This window comes from Oncorhynchus mykiss, chromosome 11, assembly GCF_013265735.2.
Source record: "Oncorhynchus mykiss isolate Arlee chromosome 11, USDA_OmykA_1.1, whole genome shotgun sequence".
Lineage (NCBI taxonomy): Eukaryota > Metazoa > Chordata > Actinopteri > Salmoniformes > Salmonidae > Oncorhynchus > Oncorhynchus mykiss.
This window is the reverse complement of record NC_048575.1, coordinates 24,294,514-24,317,453: the sequence shown is the minus strand read 5'-3', so window position 1 is coordinate 24,317,453 and position 22,940 is coordinate 24,294,514. Positions and strand designations below refer to the sequence as shown.

Below are 22,940 nucleotides of genomic sequence, written 5' to 3'. Positions count from 1 at the left end.
GATTCAGTATAGGACTTGTTCCCACAGGAGATGTATAGAGAGTAGCTAGGGGGAAACTCAACCGTGGTTCTGGGGTTATTTTTCTTTATATACAGTACATTCTGAAAGAATTCAGACCCCTTGACTTTTTCCACATTTTGTTACGTTACAGCCTTATTCTAAAATTGATTCAATTGTTTTTGTTTCTCATCAATCTACACACAATATCCCATAATGACAAAGCAAAAGCAGTTTTTTTTTTGCAAATATATAAAATCCAAAAAACTGAAATATCACATTTACATAAGTATTCAGACCCTTTACTCTGTACTTTGTTGAAGCCACTTTGGCAGTGATTACAGTCTCAAGTCTTCTTGTGTTGTGACGCTACAAGCTTGACACACCTGTATTTGGGGAGTTTCTCCCATTCTTCTCGGCAGATCCTCTCAAGCTCTGTCAGGTTGGATGGGGAGCGTCGCTGTACAGCTATTTTCAGGTCTCTCCAGAGATGTTTGTTCGGGTTCAAGTCTGGGCTCTGGCTGGGCTACTCAAAGACATTCAGAAAATTATCCCAAAGCCACTCCTGCTTTGTCTTGGCTGTGTGCTCAGGGTTGTTTTGGCATTCAGGCCAAAGAGCTCAATCTTGGTTTCATCAGACCAGACAATCTTGTTTCTCATGGCCTGAGAGTCTTTAGATGCCTTTTGGCAAACTCCAAGCGGGCTGTCATGTGGCTTTTACTGAGGAGTGGCTTCCGTCTGGCCACTCTACCATAAAGGCCTGATTGGTGGAGTGCTGCAGAGATGGTTGTCCTTCTGGAAGGTTCTCCCATCTCCACAGAGGAACTCCGGAACTCTGTCAGAGTTCTTGGTCACCTCACTCAAGTTGTAGAAACATCTCAAGGATGATCAATGGAAACAGGATGCACCTGAGCTCAATTCCAAGTCTCATAGCAAAGGATTTGAATATTTATGTAAATAAGGTATTTCTGTTTTATTTTCAATAAGTGTGCAAACATTTCTAAAAAAAAAAAAAAATTATTTGTCATTATGGATTATTGTTTGTAGATTGACGAGGTATTGTTGTTATTTGATCGGTTGTAAAATACGGCGGTAATGTAACAACATGTGGAAAAAGTTTAAGGGTCTGAATACTTTCCGAATGCACTGTATAATATAATATACTGTATAGTCACTGTCTGAGGAAAAATGTAACTCAAATGTGTTTATTGTTGTACATGTTTTGAAAGCAATGTACTCAATATACTTTCCGAGTACTCTAGGACCAAGAGATGGTATTCGAAACAGCTTCTGAAGTTTGGTAATTGTACATTCGTTAATGGGAAAATACGGCGGTTTTAAAACATTTCCTGAGAGGTTTCATCAGACAGCGACAATATATTACAGGGCGTTAAACTGTAGCGTTAAACCGTAGCTGTTTATCCAAAGCGACTTACAGTAAATTAAGTGAATCGCTTTTCAGTATGTGATCCCTGCAGCTATTGAACCCAATGACCTTAGTGTTGTTAGAGCCGCGATCTTCACAACTGAGCCACACGGGACCTTTCAGATGTAGCCTAGCTGAGAGGGTGTCGCATATCTTCACCTAGTCAGACATTCTTATCTAGACTCATGAACACAGACATGTAGCCTAGACACATCCTCAGGCACATGTCAGACCCATAGAGTAAAGCCCATGTTTTAAAGTACTGTATGAATTGTTTTAACCAAAAATCAACCAATCACCAACCAACCATCCAACCAACCAATCAATCAACTCACCTGTATGTGATATGTTTATGCTGCCAACCAACCAACTAATAACAAACCAAACAACCAATCACCAAACAACCAATCACAAACCAACCAACCAATCATCAACCATCAAACCATCAAACCAACCAATCACCAAGCAATCAATCAACTCACCTGTATGTGATATGCTTATGCTGCCACTTCTGCCCCGTGAGGGCGTACCGCTTTTTCCGGACACTGAATTTGGACGCCCCTCCTAGCTGGTCTGGTACACCACATCGGGGCTTCTTCATCCAGCTAGGAAGAACCGAGAACACCATTAGTCAAAACAGGATGTATGCTTGGCCTTGGCTGAACAAACTGTGTAATGGAATCCTGTCATTACTTCCAATATTAGTTATCCGATACTAGTTATCACATACTAGTTATCACATACTAGTTATATTAGTTATCACAAAGTCACACACACACACATCTGCAAAGAAATAGACATAATAAGAGATATGCCTCACCTTACTGTGTAATCGCTAACATCATTATACGAAGCACAAAGAAACAGAAAATTAGACTTTAGCATGCAGGTTAGTCATCACAAATCCCACCACATTATTGTAACTGATTTCATACACACATCATACAATTGATCTCAGCAGTTAAAAAAGGTACTTGTTTCTCTAATCCTTTTAACACAACCAAACTGCAGCTTCTTAGACTCCTTGTGTGCATCCCAAATGGCACCCTATTCCCTATTAGTGCACTACTTTTAACCAGAGCCCTATGAGCCCTGGAGAAGAGTCGTGCACTATATAGGGAACAGGGTGCCATTTTGGATGCAGCCCTAGGGACCCCTACACATGTTGATTGGTTCAACGAGCAGCAGAGAGGCAGACAGGCAGACAGGAAGACTGAAGCTGTCATTCCCTTTTCTAGGCTTCTGGGTTCAGAGTAATACTGTGGCATTTACCCCGACTCTGATCTGCTGGTGTAGGTGTATCCGCTGTAAAAGAGCCCTTTGATCACATTCAAACGGGACACTTAACCTGTGTGATGCTAACTCTCTGTCTGGGAAACGCTCCTGTCTGTTCTCTCCTCTTCCGGAATGTCAAACAGCGAATCAGAACAGCCTTACAGGTATGTTTATAACGGTCTGTGACTGTTTATTGGGCGTTTAGGGACATTCATCAACCTACAATGAAGTTGTACTGCACAGGATGGAACGATTTATAAAGCAACTTGCACCCCAAATAACTACTCATTCTGTGATCAAGATGAATAATTATGTTCATCTTCTTTCTCACACCGATCCCCTACAACATGCAAAGTGGTGAGACTCACTCTATCGTGTTCCTGTCCAGCGATCCTGTGACGTTGAGGCCATAGAGACGCTGCATGGCAGCGATAGCAGACTGCATGGTCTGGGCCGTCCGCAGGACCGACATCCTGGGGTCTGTAGGGGGAAGGTAGCCATACCTCTGGAGCCATGTCTGAAGGGGGGAGAGGGGGAAGGAGGCAGGAGAGAGAGAGAGAGAAAGGACACAGAGGTGAGTGGTCAGCAAATGGTCAATATGGGTCACATAATGTACAATTCCAATAAGGTAGGCTTTACATATAGTACTTTATAAGAGGCATTGAAACCCACACAACCATGAAACAGTGGTGTAAAGTACTTAAGTCAAAATACTTTAAAGTACTACTGAAGTAGTTTTTTGGGGTATCTGTACTTTACTATTCATATTTCTGACAACTTTTAGTCTTACTCCACTACAATCCTAAAGACAATGATGTACTTTCTACTCCATACATTTTCCCTGACACCCAAAAGTACTGGTTACATTACGAATGCTTAGCAGGACAGGAAAATGGTCCAACTCCCGCACTTATCAGGAGAACATCCCTGATCATCCCTACTGCCTCTGATCTGGCGGACTCACTACACACAAATACTTTGTTTGTAAATTATGTCTGAGTGTTGGAGTGTTCCCCTGGCTATCTGTACATTTGAAAAAACAAGAAAATCATACTGTCTGGTTTGCTTAATATAAGGAATTTGAAATGTTTTATGATTTTACTTTTGACACTTAAGTACATTTTAGCAAATACATTTACTTTTGATACTTAAATATATTTAAAACTAAATACTTTTAGACTTTTACTCAAGTAGTATTTTACTGGGTGACCCACTTATACTTGAGTCATTTTCTATTAAGGTATCTTTACTTTATGACAATTGACCACGGCCATCAAATATGATGAAAGTGAAAAAGTAGTATACCCTAAATTCAACCATAACCCTGCATGTAAAAAACTCTTAGTTGGAGAAGCAATGCCATGTTCAATTTTGGTAGTTGTTGGCACTTCAAATAATTTCCAAAAAGCGCCCATGCTAAAAATGTCAAGTGTCCATCCAGGCAGGAGGATTTCAGTAGCCAGACAGCAGCCTCTAGCCACAGTGTTAGTGAGGAGACAGGCAGAGAGACAGAAAGAGAGATCCTCTGATGACCTTTCAGCGTGGGAATGTTATCTATTATCACATCGTCTGCTTGTCAGAAAGCACTCTGATGTAATGGAGCTTTCAGGGCACCCAATAAAACCTGAGATCTCTATACCAAGGGAGGAGAAGAGAGGAGATGAGAAGAGAGGAGAGGCGAGGCGAGGAGAAGAGAGGAGAGGTGAGGCGAGGCGAGGAGAAGAGAGGCGAGGCAAGGAGAGGCGAGGTGAGGAGAAGAGAGGAGAGGCGAGGAGAAGAGAGGAGAGGCGAGGCGAGGAGAAGAGAAGAGAGGAGAGGCGAGGCGAGGAGAAGAGAAGAGAGGAGAGGAGGGGCGAGGCGAGGAGAAGAGAGGAGAGGCGAGGAGAAGAGAGGAGAGGCGAGGAAAAGAGAAGAGGCGAGGCGAGGAGAAGAGAAGAGAGGAGAGGAGAGGCGAGGAGAAGAGAGGAGAGGCAAGGCGAGGAGAAGAGAAGAGAGGAGAGGCGAGGAGAAGAGAAGAGAGGAGAGGCGAGGCAAGGAGAAGAGAGGAGAGGCGAGGCGAGGAGAAGAGAGGAGAGGCGAGGCGAGGAGAAGAGAAGAGAGGAGAGGAGAGGCGAGGAGAAGAGAGGAGAGGAGAGGCGAGGAGAAGAGAGGAGAGGAGAGGAGAGGCGAGGAGAAGAGAGGAGAGGAGAGGCGAGGCGAAGAGAGGAGAGGCGAGGAGAAGAGAGGAGAGGCGAGGAGAAGAGAGGAGAGGCGAGGCGAGGAGAAGAGAGGAGAGGAGAGGCGAGGAGAAGAGAGGAGAGGCGAGGAGAAGAGAGGAGAGGCAAGGAGAAGAGAGGAGAGGAGAGGCGAGGAGAAGAGAAGAGAGGAGAGGAGAGGCGAGGAGAAGAGAAGAGAGGCGAGGCGAGGCGAGGAGAAGAGAGGAGAGGTGAGGCGAGGCGAGGAGAAGAGAGGAGAGGCGAGGCGAGGAGAAGAGAGGAGAGGCGAGGAGAAGAGAGGCGAGGCGAGGAGAAGAGAAGAGAAGAGAAGAGAAGAGAAGAGAGGAGAGGAGAGGAGAGGCGAGGCGAGGAGAGGAGGGGCGAGGCGAGGAGAAGAGAAGAGAGGAGAGGCGAGGAGAGGAGAGGCGAGGAGAAGAGAGGCAAGGAGAAGAGAGGAGAGGCGAGGCGAGGAAAAGAGAAGAGAGGAGAGGAGAGGCGAGGAGAAGAGAAGAGAGGAGAGGCGAGGCGAGGAGAAGAGAGGAGAGGCGAGGCGAGGAGAAGAGAAGAGAGGAGAGGCGAGGAGAAGAGAGGAGAGGAGAGGAGAGGAGAGGAGAGGAGAGGAGAGGAGAGGAGAGGAGAGGCGAGGAGAAGAGAGGAGAGGAGAGGCGAGGAGAGGAGAGGCGAGGAGAAGAGAGGACAGGAGAGGAGAAGAGAGGAGAGGCGAGGAGAAGAGAGGAGAGGAGAGGCGAGGAGAAGAGAGGAGAGGAGAGGCAAGGAGAAGAGAGGAGAGGAGAGGCGAGGAGAAGAGAGGAGAGGAGAGGAGAGGCGAGGAGAAGAAAAGAGAAGAGAGGCGAGGAGAAGAGAGGCGAGGCGAGGAGAAGAGAGGAGAGGCGAGGCGAGGAGAAGAGAAGAGAGGAGAGGCGAGGAGAAGAGAGGAGAGGCGAGGCGAGGAGAAGAGAGGAGAGGAGAGGCGAGGAGAAGAGAGGAGAGGAGAGGCGAGGAGAAGAGAGGAGAGGCAAGGAGAATAGAGGAGAGGAGAGGCGAGGAGAAGAGAAGAGAGGAGAGGAGAGGAGAGGCGAGGAGAAGAGAAGAGAGGCGAGGCGAGGCGAGGAGAAGAGAGGAGAGGTGAGGCGAGGCGAGGAGAAGAGAGGAGAGGCGAGGCGAGGAGAAGAGAGGAGAGGCGAGGAGAAGAGAGGCGAGGCGAGGAGAAGAGAAGAGAAGAGAAGAGAAGAGAGGAGAGGAGAGGCGAGGCGAGGAGAGGAGGGGCGAGGCGAGGAGAAGAGAAGAGAGGAGAGGCGAGGAGAGGAGAGGCGAGGAGAAGAGAGGCAAGGAGAAGAGAGGAGAGGCGAGGCGAGGAAAAGAGAAGAGAGGAGAGGAGAGGCGAGGAGAAGAGAAGAGAGGAGAGGCGAGGCGAGGAGAAGAGAGGAGAGGCGAGGCGAGGAGAAGAGAAGAGAGGAGAGGCGAGGAGAAGAGAGGAGAGGAGAGGAGAGGAGAGGAGAGGAGAGGAGAGGCGAGGAGAAGAGAGGAGAGGAGAGGCGAGGAGAAGAGAGGACAGGAGAGGAGAAGAGAGGAGAGGCGAGGAGAAGAGAGGAGAGGAGAGGCGAGGAGAAGAGAGGAGAGGAGAGGCAAGGAGAAGAGAGGAGAGGAGAGGCGAGGAGAAGAGAGGAGAGGAGAGGAGAGGCGAGGAGAAGAAAAGAGAAGAGAGGCGAGGAGAAGAGAGGCGAGGCGAGGAGAAGAGAGGAGAGGCGAGGCGAGGAGAAGAGAAGAGAGGAGAGGCGAGGAGAAGAGAGGCGAGGAGAAGAGAGGAGAGGCGAGGAGAGGAGAGGAGAGGAGAAGAGAAGAGAATAGAAGAGAGGAGAGGAGAGGAGAGGAGAGGAGAGGAGAGGAGAGGCGAGGAGAAGAGAGGAGAGGAGAGGCGAGGAGAAGAGAGGAGAGGAGAGGCAAGGAGAAGAGAGGAGAGAGGCGAGGAGAAGAGAGGAGAGGAGAGGCGAGGAGAAGAAAAGAGAAGAGAATAGAAGAGAGGAGAGGAGAGGAGAAGAGAAGAGAAGAGAGGAGAGGAGAGGAGAGGCGAGGAGAAGAGAAGAGAGGAGAGGCGAGGAGAAGAGAGGAATGGCGAGGAGAGGAGAGGAGAGGAGAGGAGAGGAGAGGAGAGGAGAGGAGAGGAGAGGAGAGGAGAGGAGAGGAGAGGAGAAGAGAAGAGAAGAGAAGAGAATAGAAGAGAGGAGAGGAGAGGCGAGGAGAAGAGAAGAGAGGAGAGGCGAGGAGAAGAGAAGAGAAGAGAGGAGAGGCGAGGAGAGAGGAGAGGAGAGGCGAGGAGAAGAGAGGAGAGGCGAGGTGAAGAGAGGAGAGGCGAGGAGAAGAGAGGAGAGGCGAGGCGAAGAGAGGAGAGGAGAGGCGAGGAGAAGAGAAGAGAGGAGGCGAGGAGAAGAGAGGAGAGGCGAGGCGAAGAGAGGAGAGGCGAAGAGAGGCGAGGCGAGGCGAAGAGAGGAGAGGAGAAGAGAAGAGAGGCGAGGCGAGGAGAAGAGAGGAGAGGCAAGGAGAAGAGAGGCGAGGCGAAGAGAGGAGAGGCGAGGAGAAGAGAGGAGAGGAGAGGCGAGGCGAGGCAAAGAGAGGAGAGGCGAGGCGAGGAGAGGCGAAGAGAGGAGAGGAGAGGAGAGGCGAGGACAGGCGAGGAGAAGAGAGGAGAGGCGAGGCGAGGAGAAGAGAGCAGAGGCGAAGAGAGGAGAGGCGAGGAGAAGAGAGGAGAGGCGAAGAGAGGAGAGGCAAGGCGAGGCGAGGAGAAGAGAGGCGAGGAGAAGAGAAGAGAGGAGAGGCGAGGCGAAGAGAGGAGAGGAGAGGCGAGGAGAAGAGAAGAGAGGAGAGGCGAGGATAAGAGAAGAGAGGAGAGGCGAGGCGAGGAGAAGAGAGGAGAGGCGAGGAGAAGAGAAGAGAGGAGAGGCGAGGATAAGAGAAGAGAGGAGAGGCGAGGCGAGGAGAAGAGAGGAGAGGCGAGGAGAAGAGAGGCGAGGTGAGGAGAAGAGAGGAGAGGCGAGGAGAAGAGAGGAGAGGCGAGGCGAGGATAAGAGAAGAGAGGAGAGGCGAGGCGAGGAGAAGAGAGGAGAGGCGAGGAGAAGAGAGGAGAGGCGAGGAGAAGAGAGGAGAGGCGAGGCGAGGAGAAGAGAGGCGAGGAGAGGAGAAGAGAGGAGAGGCGAGGAGAAGAGAGGAGAGGCGAGGAGAAGAGAAGAGAAGAGAGGCGAGGAGAGGCGAGGCGAAGAGAGGAGATGAGAGGCGAGGAGATTAGAGGCGAGGCGAGGCGAGGAGAGGAGAGGAGGGGTAGAGGAGAGGGCCTTGGTCAAAAGCAGTGCAGAATAGAGGGAATAGGTGTATTTGGGACACAGTCATAGAGTAGTAAGCCAACAGCACTGAGCTGGAATCAGGGAATAACCAGAGCATAAACACACACCTCCCTACAGAGCTATTATGGGGCTGCATTACTGCATTACACATGAAAAAGACCCACTCCTCTCATCTTCTCTCCTGCCTGGGAGTAAAACACAATCTCACACATACTGGAGCTCAAATCCATATCCACTCCACTCAGAGAGAGGGGGAGGGGAAGACACAGAGAGAAAGAGAGAGGGAGAGAGAGCGAGAGAGAGAGAGCGAGAGAGAGAGAGAGAGATAGAAGGAGAGAGAGCGAGAGAGAGAGAGCTGCACAGAGAAAGGCTTGGAATAGAGTCTTACCAACAGAGAGTCTCATTACCCCAGCAATGTGTTCACACAGACTCTTTTACGACCAACACAACCAATAGGCTACAGTGGACAGGCCTAGTGGTAGAAAGGAAACAACCTGACATACAGACATGTGTGAAACATGTCAGACATGAGGGCAAGCGTGAAAATACTGCCATCGCAGCAGAAAACCCCAAGGAGACAGCTATTGTAGTATTACAGTATGACGTCTAAATTGACATCCCATATTTCAATCAGATATAGTGATTGACACGTAACAGGACAGGGGTTTGACTGATCCTTGATGCACTGACTCCCTGATCCCAAAAGACCCCGGGATAGGGAGTGAAGTAAAGAGAGTCCCACACACAGTGGCAGTGACAGTTTGTCACTTGACTGTCTTCTACATGGCAGGTGTCAAAGTGCTGTGTGGAGAAACGGTGTGAGAAGAGGAGAGACGAGGAGAGGAGCCAGGGGAATAGAGCAAAGACTAGGTTGAAGCCTTGTGATTGCTCTGATTCATCACAGGAAAGCACATAGGACTAGTACCGTACCGTATGCATACGGCCACACTTACATCCAGGAAGACAGAGAGACCAGCGAAGAGCGGCGAATGTGACAGACAGACAATGGGACAGATCTCCAACAGTTGTCATCCTCCTCACATTCAGTCTCAACCTGCATCAACCCACTGCTGACCTTAGCAAGACTCACACGCTATGATATTGTTCTATTCGAACCAGACCTAACGTGAGGGATAATGCCAGCTGCTCCATGCTTCAGGACGGTAGTGATCTGTAATACAGTGGGAAGTATGCAGGCTAGTTTACGTTCCACAGAGCACTCACTACATCAGACATTGAGCTGTTGAGAGGGCTTATTCTGCCCCACTGCTCCTACTGAATCACACACACCCTTGCAAACACACACATACACGCATGCACGCACGCACGCAAACACACACACGCACGCACGCACACGCACGCACGCACACACACACACACACACACACACACACACACACACACACACACACACAGACAGAGAGAGGGAGCCTTTCAGGATAGGATTCAGTGTGAACTAGACATGTCATCAGTCCTTCCACATCCCTGTACCTCCATCACCTCATCACCTCTCTGTGTTCTTCCTGCTGGATAGTCACAAATGTCACCCTATTCTATATTCCCTATGATCTGCACTCCTTTTGACCAGGACCCATAAAAGCCTAGGGGAGAGGGAGATGTTGTCTTATTTAGACGACCTCTTTCTTTCTTTCTTTCTTTTGATATTTTCTGTAATGTTCTTATTTGTCCACGCAAGGGTTAAAACACAGGGAGCTGTTAAAGGTGCCTCTCTCTCTCGCTCTTCTCCATCTGTCCTTTGAGCCTTTCTCTCCTCGTCTTTAACCTCGCCTATTCTCTCCAACTTTCCCTCTCTATGCGAGGGGACGATAACACATACGCCGTGTGTCCGTTATTCTCAGGGCTGAAACGGCCCCTGGGGGGGACAGAGGCTAGATACAGTCCAGTGTGATTCCTAGTGAACTAGTCAGGTAATGACACTAGACACCACCTATAAATACACAGAAACAGACACACTGTACTGTACAATACCCAATAAGGAAAACGACGCAAATAGACTGATCATCGAATTCAGTGAACGTTGTATTTTATAACTTGCTAGTGTATTGGAAAGCCACAACCCTCAGCTTTCAGGTACACTTGATAATCAGCAGATTATACACTCATGAGACAAGGATTGATCCATCACTGTAAACTTGTAGAAAAACACGAGGGATCTGCAGGCCCTGAGAAATGTACTATAGAGGATCTCTCTTTCTCTATCTCTGTCCTTTTTCTTCTGCACATCTCCCCCCCCCCCCCCCCCCCCCCCCCCCCACCCCCACCCCCTCTCCCTCTCTCCTTGCACTTCGACCACAACTCCTGGATGACATGGAAGCTGTTACAGTAAAAGACTATCTATGATTGTGCTGTCCCAGCACTTTTCTGGTGCTTCGGGGGGTATAACAGAAATTAGGATGAGAAGTGCACCGTTTAGACATTAGGTAAACAACGCCACCGTTATTCACAAGCACTATCACTTTGTTTCCTGTGAGTCAAATGGGGCTCAATTGTTTGGCTAGGAATTAAAATATACATATATTCCAATGCTCAGCACAGTTAAAAGCAGGGAATCGCTTTGATTTAGAAAAATGTGGTTGTACCAGTGTCGATGTGCTGTTCCAGAAGAATGTGTTCTGTGTGGAGGAGTATTATGTCAAACGTAGAAGCTATAAATAAACCAAAACAACAAACATCTGCGTTGGAGTTGTATATATTGTGAGGCATCTACATCCCAAATGACACCCTATTCCCGATTTTGTGCACTACATTTGACCAGCACCCATAGGGCCCTGGTCAAAAGTAAGTGCACTAAATAGGGAATAGTGTGTCGTTTGGGATGAAATCAAGTCCCCTAACACACAGCTCTTAGTTCAGAAGCTAATAAAGTGTTGCCTAGGCCGTTAGCTATGTAAAAAATGTGCTTTCAGGCTATGAGAACAAACTTTGTAATCTAAAAGCACAAGTGTTGCAGAAAGCTGAATTAGTATTTTAGAAAACTGGGGCTCACAGTCACAATTATGATATAGCCCAAGGGATTACAGTGACACATTGTCAACAAAAACAAAAATAGTCTTGTTAAAATTTCCATTATGATAGTTGTGTCTTTGAATTAGGCTAGGCTATGTAGGCTACTTAAGCATTAACCTATTTAAAAATCTTGCCAGAAGTCAATGCTTGCGTCCCAAATGACACCGTGTTCCCTATTTAGTGCACTAACTTTGACCAGGGCCCATAGGAGCCTCTTAGAAAAAAGGGTTCCAAAACTGTTCTTCGACTGTCCCCATAGGAGAACCCCTTTTAGTTCCTTGTAAAAGCCTTTTTGGTTCCAGGTAGAACTCTTTTGGGTTCCATGTAGAACCCTCTGTGTAAATGGTTCTACCTGGAACCAAAATAGTTCTACCTGGAACCAAAAAGGGTTCTTCAAAGGGTTCTCCTATGGGGACAGCTGAAGAAACCTTTTAGGTTCCAGATTAGAGGTCTGCCGATTATGATTTTTCAACGGCGATACCGATACCAATTATTGGAGGACCAAAAAGAGACGATACCGATTATTGAAGGACCAAAAAAAGACGATACCGATTAATCGGCCGATTTATATACATGTGTATTTGTTTTAATGACAATCACAACAATACTGTATGAACAATGAACACTTTCATTTTAACATACATAAAATCAATTTAGTCTCAAATAAATTATGAAACATGTTCAATTTTATTTAAATAATGCAAAAACACAGTGTTGAAGAAGAAAGTAAAAGTGCAATAAAAAAGCTAACGTTTAAGTTCCTTGCTCAGAACATGAGAACATATGAAAGCTGGTGGTTCCTTTCAACATGAGTCTTCAATATTCCCAGGTAAGAACTTTTAGGTTGTAGTTATTATAAGAATATTTCTCTCTATACCATTTATATTTCATATACCTTTGACTATTGGATGTTCTTATAGGCACTTTAGTATTGCCAGCCTAATCTCGGGAGTTGATAGGCTTGAAGTCATAAACAGGGCTGTGCTTCAAGCATTGTTAAGAGGTGCTGGCAAACGCAGGAAAGTGCTGTTTGAATGAATGCTTACGAGCCTGCTGCTGCCTACCACCGCTCAGTCAGACTGCTCTATCAAATATCAAATCATAAACTTAATTATAACATAATAAACACACAGAAATACGAGCCTTAGGCCATTAATAACTATCATTCGAAAACAAAAAAAAATATTATTTCAGTGAAATACGGAACCGTTCCGTATTTTATCTAACGGGTGGCAACCCTAGGTCTAAATATTACTGTTACATTGCAAAACCTTCAATGTTACGTCATAATTATGTAAAATTCTGGCAAATTATTTATGGTCTTTGTTAGGAAGAAATGGTCTTCACACAGTTCGCAACGAGCCAGGCGGCCCAAACTGCTGCATATACCCTGACTCGGCTTGCACAGAACGCAAGAGAAGTGACACAATTTCAGGTACCACTTTGATTATATGCAACGTAGGACAAGCTAGTTAAACAAGTAATATCATCAACCATGTGTAGTTAACTAGTGATTATGTAAAGATTGATTGTTTTTTATAAGAGAAGTTTAATGCTAGCTAGCAACTTACCATGGCTCCTTGCTGCCTGCACTCGCGACACAGGTGGTCAGTCTCCTCGTGGATTGCAATATATATATATGCCGTTTACCGATTGTTATGAAAACTTGAAATCGGCCATAATCAGTCGGCCATTCCGATTAATCGGTCAACCTCTATTCTAGGTAGCACCTTTCCTTCTAAGAGTACAGTGCAAAGGGTGCCATTTGGGACAAAGACCAGGGAAGTCAAATGTGGACACGTAAAGCTTGTGTTCCTGTCAAACCAGCCATCGTACCAGCTACATTCTACAGCCATCTGCCAGATCCATCAACATAGACAGATTGATTTAGAGGGATCAACTCTGTCGTGGTTTCCCCATCTCCCTGTGGGACAATAACCATGACAATCACAGAACCCTTTAGCATTAGAAGGGAAGAGGAAGGGGGAGGGAGGGAGGCGAGGGGGGGGAGACGGTTGGATGTACCACCGTCAGTCATTTGGTGTTCCTTTGTACGGTCGTCCAGTCATGTCTCTCTTCTGTCTTAAACGCTATGACACCACTTCAACTATTTGAATCTCGCAAGAGCACGGGCAGATGCAGAGAGAGCAAATGATGAGTGTTACATGCGTGTCTCCGGTGTGGACACTCTCTTTCCCTTTCTCATTTATATACAGTATTCATTCTCCCCTTGATCTGGTGTCCTAGCACCGGTGTCTATGTAAGGGTGCAGGACTAAAGCACAGGCGTTTGGCTTTTCATGTCAGACAGGCTCCCACTCAATATACTAGTATTTCTCTCCCTGTCCTCCTCTTCCTAACTGGATAATGATCAAGCTTGTAGGCCCAAACAACTGTGTTCAATAGAATCGGAATGGGCAACTCTTGGCCTTCTGTCATTGTGGATCACCTCAACATGACTTGGACTCTTTCAAAGGTCACAAAACTGCACAAAAGAGAAACCTAAAAGTGTCAGACAAAGAACATGTACCAATCAGAGATGACACATTACACAGATTCATCACAAACTACACACAATGACAACATATACCTAGCTACAGGTAGTTAGTGACAGACAATAATGTATAATATGAAAATGAACTACGGTAGCTCCTCTGTCAGTGTCTGTGTGTTGGTCACCTCAGTAGCTTCTGTCAGTGTCTGTGTGTTGGTCACCTCAGTAGCTTCTCTGTCAGTGTCTGTGTGTTGGTCACCTCAGTAGCTTCTCTGTCAGTGTCTGTGTGTTGGTCACCTCAGTAGCTTCTCTGTCAGTATCTGTGTGTTGGTCACCTCAGTAGCTTCTCTATCATGGTCTGTGTGTTGGTCAACTCAGTAGCTCCTCTGTCAGTGTCTGTGTGTTGGTCACCTCAGTAGTGAACTCATATGAACTTCCTGTGCCTGTCCCAGCTGGGTAGTGTCAGTGGATCGCTAGATAACGAGCTAGCGCCACATCATGCAGGCTCACTAATTAGCCTGGCCAGGAAATCAAAGGCTAACCTTTAAGGCAGTGGGAATACTTCATTAGAGAAGAGACACACACTTCCAAGAAGAGGAGGTAGCCATAGCAACATGCTTCTGGGACAGTGGCTGTCAACAAACAGTGATGCACATGGCTGGTATATCAAATCAAATCAAATTCTATTTGTCACATGCTCCGAATACAACAGGTGTAGATCTTACAGTGAAATGCTTACTTACCAGCCCTTAACCAACAATGCAGTTTCAAAAGAATTCTAATAATAAAATAACCCCCCCCCCCCCAAATAAGAATAAGAAATAAAAGTAACAAATAATTAAAGAGTAGCAGTAAAATAACAATAGTGTGACTCTAGGAGAGATGATGATTTTCTTGCCGTGTGGCTGTGATCCGTCTTTAGATCGTAAACAGATATTCTCATGCAGACTGCCTTTTAACAAATGACATTTCAGAACATGACACCGGCCTCTTGGGGTAGCTGACGTCACCTCTCTGCTCCTCGATTTCTCGCCCTCGCCTCGGCCTGCTTGAATAATCCAGTAGGACACACGCCAACCGACCAGCAAGTAGTGCCAACCTTACCCAGGGTCGCCAAGACAACACAGCCTGACCCACCAGCCACCTATTGAAGAGATCGCTAAGGATCGCTCCGTGCACTTAGGCTGTAGCCCTATTAGGACCAATTTCAACAAATATCACAATGTGGTCATGATACTAGCGATACTAATGATTATTTATTGTTCCTCTTTGAAAGTGGACATTCTGAAATACTGACTAAATGTTTACGTCCTGGACTTAACAGAGCGCTCTATCACTTCTGAAATTCTAGGCTTTGTTCTTTTTTTTTTTTATGTAGACACACAAATCCAACTACTATTAGGTAAATGATAGTGTAATCAAGAAAGAGAACAAGCTAACAGCGGAATCAAAGATATTTTATAACTAGTTAATCTGTGTCGTTTTCAACGGGAGCAAATGAGTGATAGTGGGCAGAACAAGCAAGGAGGTGGGCAGAGCCAAGCACGAGCTAGCGAGATCCTATAGGCGCGTTCTATTACGTATTTGCATACGTCCGCTAGGGAACGCCTACTCCGTGAAGTGCACGTGATAACTCAATCCCCCCTTGCTCTCCTTGTAAACAACTTTTTTAAAACTTTGGCAAAGGGTAAAGTCTACAAAACGTAGTGCTCTCTGTTTGTCAGAGATTCTAGTTTTGGGAACAGAAAACTGTATTGAGATCAGGCTTTTCTTAGATGCCAAAATGTGCAGAATGTCGTCCCAGTTCCATCTCGCTACATACTCTCCCACTGCCGGCACCTGGGCTTCCTCTCATCACCATATTTGGTCGGGAGTGGAAATTCCAACCGGATGCTTCAGATTTATACATCCGGTGAAACATCTGGCGCCTTGTTCTATCTGTGGCGTAATGGCTCTGTCTCACAGTGACATGTTCCCACGACAATGGATAGTACTGAAAACACACGACAGGCCTACTGCTGGTGACGACTACAGACAGCATCGCCTGTGACAGTGTGACTCTACCCTAACTAACACTGGACTCTTCAGTATCATTAAAGATTTAATAGCTCACAGAACTGCTACTAACCACGACCTCTATCAATGTATGCCTATGAAGTCTCAGAGAGATGCAGCGTGTGTGAGCAGTAGAGTGGATGATAGATAATGGAAGTGAGAATAATGAAAGACAGAAAGGTTTGAGCAGGAAGTAGAGAGAGGGGGGGCAGAGAGAGAGCAACGGGGGGCTGGCAGAGAGAAAGAGAGAGAGGGGGGAGAAAGAGAGAGAGCGAGAGGTGTGGTGAGGGGACTGGACAAATAAACACACACCAAACCAAGCAGCCCCTGCCCTGACCATTGAGCAGCCATTAGTACAGACCTCAGCATTGGCCTCGGTCCCACCATGGAGTCATCATAACACTGTTGGCCGCTGGCAGTACGAGACACACACACAGAGACACACACCACACACACACCACCCGCTTTCAATTATTCAGTCAGCCAGGCCTCCCAGGCAGGGCATGCCAACTGGTAACATGAGTCATGTTAGGAATGGGCTCTGTCGTTACACTTGTGCCTATGTTGTGAGTCCTAGTGACAACACATCATACCCCATGCTAGATATTTAGCATTTGGGACTGAGATTGGCATAGCTGGCTAACTGTTTGTGCTAATTATTGCATTGTATTCAAAGACACTTGCTATTGTATTGAGGTGTAAGGTCATCGTTGATTTCATTGTTTATTTCTATCAGAAATAGTAAAGTATAGGTACAGTAGGTATACTTCATCACGATATTCTATTCTCTCTCTGGGGTGATTTCTGTGTTTAATTTTCTTGGTGTAATTCAAACCCTTTGTGACTAATCATGCAACAGTTTTACACCTGATTCCCCGCTGAGGGAAACCACTGTATGCTAGATGTGGAGTGCCAGATAGTGGGCTCACAAGGTTATATTGCCTCAGTGTACGTCTGTAAGCATAAAGTGCTTTCGGAAAATACCCCTTGACTTTTTCCACATTTTGTTATGTTACATCCTTATTCTAAAATGGATGAAATAAAAAGAAACTATCCTCAGCAATCTACACACAATAGCCCATAATAACAAAGCTTAAATTAGTATTTAGAAATGTTTACAAATGTATAAAAAAATAAAAACAGACCCTTTGCTAAAAGACTCGAAATTGAGCTCAGGTGCATCCTGTTTCCATTGATCATCCTTGAGATGTTTCTACAACTTGATTGGAGTCCAGCTGTGGTAAATTCAATTGACTGGACAGAATTTGGAAAGGCACACACCTGTCTATATAAGGTCCCACAGTTGACAGTGCATGTCAGAGCAAAAACCAAGCCATGAGGTCGAAGCAATTGTCCGTAGAGCTCCTAGACAGGATTGTGTCGAGGCACAGATCTGGAGAAGGGTCAGGAAGGTGACCAAGAACCCAATGGTCACTCTGACAGAGCTCTAGAGTTCCTCTGTGGAGATGGGAGAACCTTCCAGAAGAACAACCATCCTGCTCCAGAGCGCCTCAGACTTGGGCGAAGGTTCACCTTCCAACAGCACAACGACCCTAAGCATACAGCCAAGACAATGCAGGAGTGGCTTCGGGACAAGTCTCTGAATGTCCTTGAGTGGCCCAGCCTGAGCACAGACTTGAACCCGATCAAACATCTCTGGAGAGACCTGAAAATATCTGTGCAGCAACACTCCCAGTCTAACCTGTCAGAGCTTGAGAGGATCTGCAGGGAAGAATGGGAGAAACTCCCCAAATACAGGTGTGCCAAGCTTATAGCGTCATACCCAAGAAGACTCAATGCTGTAATTGCTGCCAAATGGACTTGAACAAAGTACTGAGTAAAGGGTCTGAATACTTATGTAAATGTGACATTTCAGTTTTTTATTTGTAATAAATTAGCGGGGGGGGAAAACTACTGTTTTGGCTTTGTCATTGGGGTACTGTGTGTAGATTGATGAGGGACAACATGTTTTTTAATCAATTTAAGAATAAGTCTGTAACCTAACGAAATGTGGAAAAAGCCAAGGGGTCTGAATGCTTACCGGAGGCACTGTAAAGGTTACAGCTGTGGATATTGAATAATGTCGTCTTCATTTCCAGGAAAAATCGGGTGTTTTTGTATTGACTACAGTTATAAAATGTAAAGGAACAAGTGCTGAATGAGAGCGAATGGAAATGCTGCCTTGAACTTGATTCTGTCAATGTATACAATATACACACACACACACAAATATACCATAGAGTAGAGGGCAAAATATATCAAGTACCATGCCAGCAATTCGATTTTTTGCCATTTACTCTACAGAGAAACAACGACCTTGAACAGAAAGTAATTCAACTTTACTAGTTGAACCTTACTAGTAGTTTGTAGTAAAGTTGTTTCACGTAAGGCAATGACCTGTATGCTTGTTGGATCACTACCCTTTGATTCCTTTTAGTCTCTCTCCACCAGGGTCATATTCATTACTGGACACTGTAGCAAATGCTTTGCAACAGAAAATGAAAACAACCATTTGTTATTGGTTAAGTTCAGGTAGTCCCTCCCCATGTTGGCCCTTTTGCTTCCGTTTCGTGCCTAGTGAATACAACCCAGATAACATCACTGTGGTACTGTAGCCTACAGTCAGAGGAATGATTCTTATACACGTCTATACCTTACCAGTCCCAGACACAGACAGGGAAATTAGGTTAAAAATCCATTGTCTCACTGTAATTACTTTGTGTCTATAGTTCTAGTTTGGTTTACATGCATAACAATAATGTGCCACTAGATACGTCACTTTACTGACAGACACAGTACCCAATGCTTCCTTTGTCCATCACAAACGTTAATGATGTCTCCTCCACACCTATTTTTGATTATCCAATGGGAAACATGCCACTTGAAAAGACACGAAACCATACAAAAAATAAACAACATAATTTGGTTCTCTCTCTTCCATTATAACAAGGGCAGACTAATGTGGGGGAAATTGCTTTTTAGCAGAGTGGGAGACGGACCAAAAGAGTGAAAATGTTCAGAAATGCTCGGCAAAATAACTGCTGCATTGGAGAAGAAGTGAGCAAGTTCAAGTTCAGGCCTCTCTGGGGTTATAGGACTCTCAACTAACAACCAACCAGATATAGGACGTTGGGACCATTATTAAACTCTCCTCCAAACCCAGTGAGGATTTCTCTTGAAAATAGTCTGACCACCAATTACAGAGCAGCAGGTTTATGTCAACCATCATCTTTTATTGTCCTCTGTGACCTATATGTGTGTGTGTGTGTGTGTGTGTGTGTGTGTGTGTGAGTATAAAGAGTTGCAGGAGAGACAGGCTGCCAGACCCACCCTGTACTGACCAAACCACACAGATTCACCACAGTACCCCAAACCAACAACCATTTTTTAGTATCAGAGGGATTTAGGGATATGAATCATAGTATTTTGGTTCTCGTTCACTTCCTCGCGTAACAATAAACACCACACACTCTACACTGTATGAGCTTATATTCCAATGCCCATTCATTGTGTTGTGAATTTTCAACGAAGGAAAAGGTTTCATCTTAGTGCAAATAGAATAATATACCTATTGAGCTTTGTAAGGTCACACAAATGTATTTTGCTGTGGAATGACACACATTTCCTTCCTGCTTTATAATGCAGTTTATCTGTTAGCCTTCTCTCCATCCACTGACGGCAGAAAGAAGGGACTGAAAGCTCAATGTATTTGCATTACAATATGCTCTCAGCCATCTGATCTGATCTGAAGCCAGATCACAATGATCAAGGTTCTTCAGTTTCAGGCTCCTGGCTATGCTTTTGACCGTGCACCAAGACATGACTGCTTCCTAAATGGCACCCCGTTCCCTTTAAAGTGCACCACTTTTGACCAGGACCCATAGGGAGGGCTTTGGTCATAAGTAGTGGCCTATGTAGGGAGTAGGGTGCAATTTGGAATGCATGCATGAGGTGGGGGGAGAGGGAGGGCCCCAGCCCCCTTGTCATGTTGGCTTTGACATCTATTACTGCATGACCGGTAGCATCTGTTTTTCATCTTCACAGGTTTGTATATGTTGGGCTTGCAAGTCATGTGGATGTAAATCTTCTATTAGCAGTGTTAACATGCCAAATGCATAGAGATCCTATAATTCATCCTGTATGTAAGTATATGGGTAAATGCTTGGTAATGAGATTATATCCATTCAATTGCAAAGGAATGACAGAGCCATTTGTTCTCTCACCCTAGAATTGACTATTAACATTTGACTCTATACATGTTTTATAGTTTTGGCACACATGTTATGCAGAAAGTCTACTTTTGGCACGGACTTTGACTTTACCACACCCTCCTTTAATTTTAGGGAGTGCCTGGCCAAACTTCAGTTGGCACCGCCCTCTTGGCAGAATAGTGACAGTGATAGTGGGTAATAATTTTGAACTTTTTATGAGCACCCGGTGCAGGATGGGGAGACGTGAACCTTTTGAAAGAAGGCTATGTTTTTGTGTTTATTTGATTTATTTTTTTATATTTACAGAAACATTTGTGTAACATCAGAAATAAACCAGGCTGCGTAGGCCTATAGCCTACGGTAAACGCGTTATAACAATGCATTACCACGTTATAAGGTTGAAATACATGATTAGGCTACAGCATCTACAAAGCACTCCCTTGCTAGGTTTTGAAACAACAGATATTACAGACAAATGCGTCGAGCAGTTAAACCAATGGGATAAATAGTTGACCATTAGATATGGAGGCTACCGATGTATCCTGTTTGCTACTACAGCAGGAAAATAATCCGGCAGCAACTGAAAATCTGAATTATTATGTGGATTATAATTATTGGACATTTTTGTAGGGGTTGATACATTTTTCATCGGGGAAAATGAAGTCTCAAATTTCAAGTGGAAATTACAAACTTCCGAAGCCTTTTTAAAACCTCAAATATACTGCAAGTGTAACATTTCCTTTGTTGCAGGACATTTCTCCTACAACAGGGCAATCAAATTAAGATCCTGATCTGTAAAGTGGGGAGTTTAAATAAATGTTCTCTAAATCCCATTCGTATTTGCCTTGGGTTGTGTGGGACATCACAAATCCAATTCCCATCCTTGCAGTAGAGGCAATGGCATCACGAAATGAGCCAATAGCCCATGGTGCTACGTTATGAAAATACAAGTTATATTTTAATTAGGGATACATAATCACAAGTTAGATCTCAGTTCATTATAACACCATTCCAATCAATGTTCAAAGTTAGTGACCAGATATATCAGCTGGATGTATTTAACAACAACCATTGAACCATAGAAGCATGCTTTGCTTCTAAACTTGCCTAACATATGGATGTAGGCACATTCCACGTCTAAAATAGTAATAGTGTGAGGGAAAGGTGGACAGAATGGAACAGTACTGTTGTAGCCTGTCTAGTTCGCACCTCGTAAACACTCACAAAGAGGTCTGCTGTTGAAGCTAAATTCAACTTCATCCCTAAAGCATGGAGGGCTCATAAGCGGTTCTTATTCAAAACCAAAGGCATAAAATGGCATGCATTATGATCATATTTATCTTCGTAACTAGGAATTATTATGCATAAAACACAAGATGTTTCTATTTTTTTATTGAAATAACAATGAAGGGTCACCACCAGTGGGAAAAAAGCTAGCAGTACCCCGTTCCCATTCTTACCTCTACGCTGAACGGTTGTTCCTCTCCATTCACGGCACATAAAATCCACAGCAAGAATTGCAAGCACAACGTCCCTAGATAAAAGCTATTCAAACGTCTTCTAGTGTGAAATGCTAACAAAATCATAATGAAGCCCCTTAATTGTTTCTGCTTGTTTTATTAATAGTCAATCAAAACAAACGGACAAGGAGTAAATCCCTGGCGTCTCAGGCGGAGGCTAGGAGGAACATTGGCGGTGACAGTATCTCTCTCGCATGCCCGGGGAAAGAATGATCGTCGCTTCGGCTCGTCGAGGGTTGAAGAGGAAGTTATCCGGAGAAGACAATAATTCGCAATTGTTTTTCAGATGTTCCGTTTTATTTGTCCACTGCTCAGTTCTCCTCAGTGGATCCACCTCTAACGCTGTTGTCAGACACATTTAGCTGGGGTCCTACACTGCGCGGCATAGCTGCTAGTTTTCAACCATAACTCGGATGACTGCGCCTGCGCTCTCTCTCCGAACCCCCATCAGAGCCGCATATTATAACACTCCCATTTTGGAGCCTGCGCGGCTCAGAGCGTCACGGAATCTTGGATCATATACCAAACTATATCATCGCTATATCGTACCTTATGGACAGTGGTGGAAAAGGGAGGCGATAAAGGAGCCCGATGTTGTTATTCCTGGGGCTAAACACAAACGTTCTACCTTAACCAAACCAGTATGACAGAGTCTTTGTTGCCCATAACATCGGTGGTTGCTGAATGTTGTTGTTGATGATGATGATAATGACGATGAAGCTTTCGATTATGATTAGCCTATATAATTGCACAGGCGACCTATTTCACTCATTATTACATGTTATTAGCCTACATGTTGCCCGTTCCATTGATGCTCTTACAGAAAACTGTTTTTAAACATTTTAACACTAGGCTACTGTCAAGCAGCAACACTTTCATTTCAGATGTTCTCTGTACACTTTTTTAATAGCTAATGTTGAAATGTTTCTTGTTGAATGACTTCCGTATATTCCGTGACAGCCCAGCATATACATCTTATATGTGGTTGTATTTGAAATGACACTATTCACTTTATAGTGCACGACTTTTGACCAGGAGCCATGTGGCTATGGTTAAAAGTAGTGCACTATGTAGGGAATAGTGGTGCCATTTGGGATGTATACACCGTGATTGTACAGTAGTAGGCTATGATAAAAGCCGAGGAAATGCACTGTACATTGTTGTTTGTCAAGTCCACCAGAGGGCAATGACAAGCTAAATGTGATATTAGATGAAAGGAGACGTGTCAGCTTACTTACTGTACAGTAAAATAGTTACGTTTACGTATATGCAAACACACAATGTCACAGTCCCATGGATCTGTACAATATTTGCATTGAAGAAGAAAATGTACACAACAATCTAATTGGAGTTAAAATTACTATTGCCCCAATTGCCCCCGTGCGCTTGGTATGGCAACTACTTGG

At 45.2% G+C, this 22,940-nt stretch overlaps 1 protein-coding gene across 4 annotated transcripts in view; it reads right to left on the bottom strand.

The window, feature by feature from the left end:
- Nucleotides 1–21,965, bottom strand: part of LOC110535521 (matrix metalloproteinase-16) — a 71,574-nt gene extending 49,609 nt beyond the window's left edge. Inside the window, exons 1-4 of one of the 4 annotated variants that reach the window (XM_021620567.2) lie at nucleotides 21,475–21,965; nucleotides 3,067–3,215; nucleotides 2,244–2,258; nucleotides 1,906–2,028 (exon numbers count right to left, since the gene is read on the bottom strand). In XM_021620567.2, coding sequence (XP_021476242.1) covers nucleotides 1,906–2,028; nucleotides 2,244–2,258; nucleotides 3,067–3,215; nucleotides 21,475–21,600 — 413 coding nt within the window. In that variant the 5' untranslated portion in view covers nucleotides 21,601–21,965. The remainder of the gene's footprint in view (nucleotides 1–1,905; nucleotides 2,029–2,243; nucleotides 2,259–3,066; nucleotides 3,216–21,474) is intronic. The other 3 variants (XM_021620568.2, XM_021620569.2, XM_021620570.2) reach the window with 3 other exon arrangements.
- Between the last annotated feature and the right edge of the window lie 975 nt (nucleotides 21,966–22,940).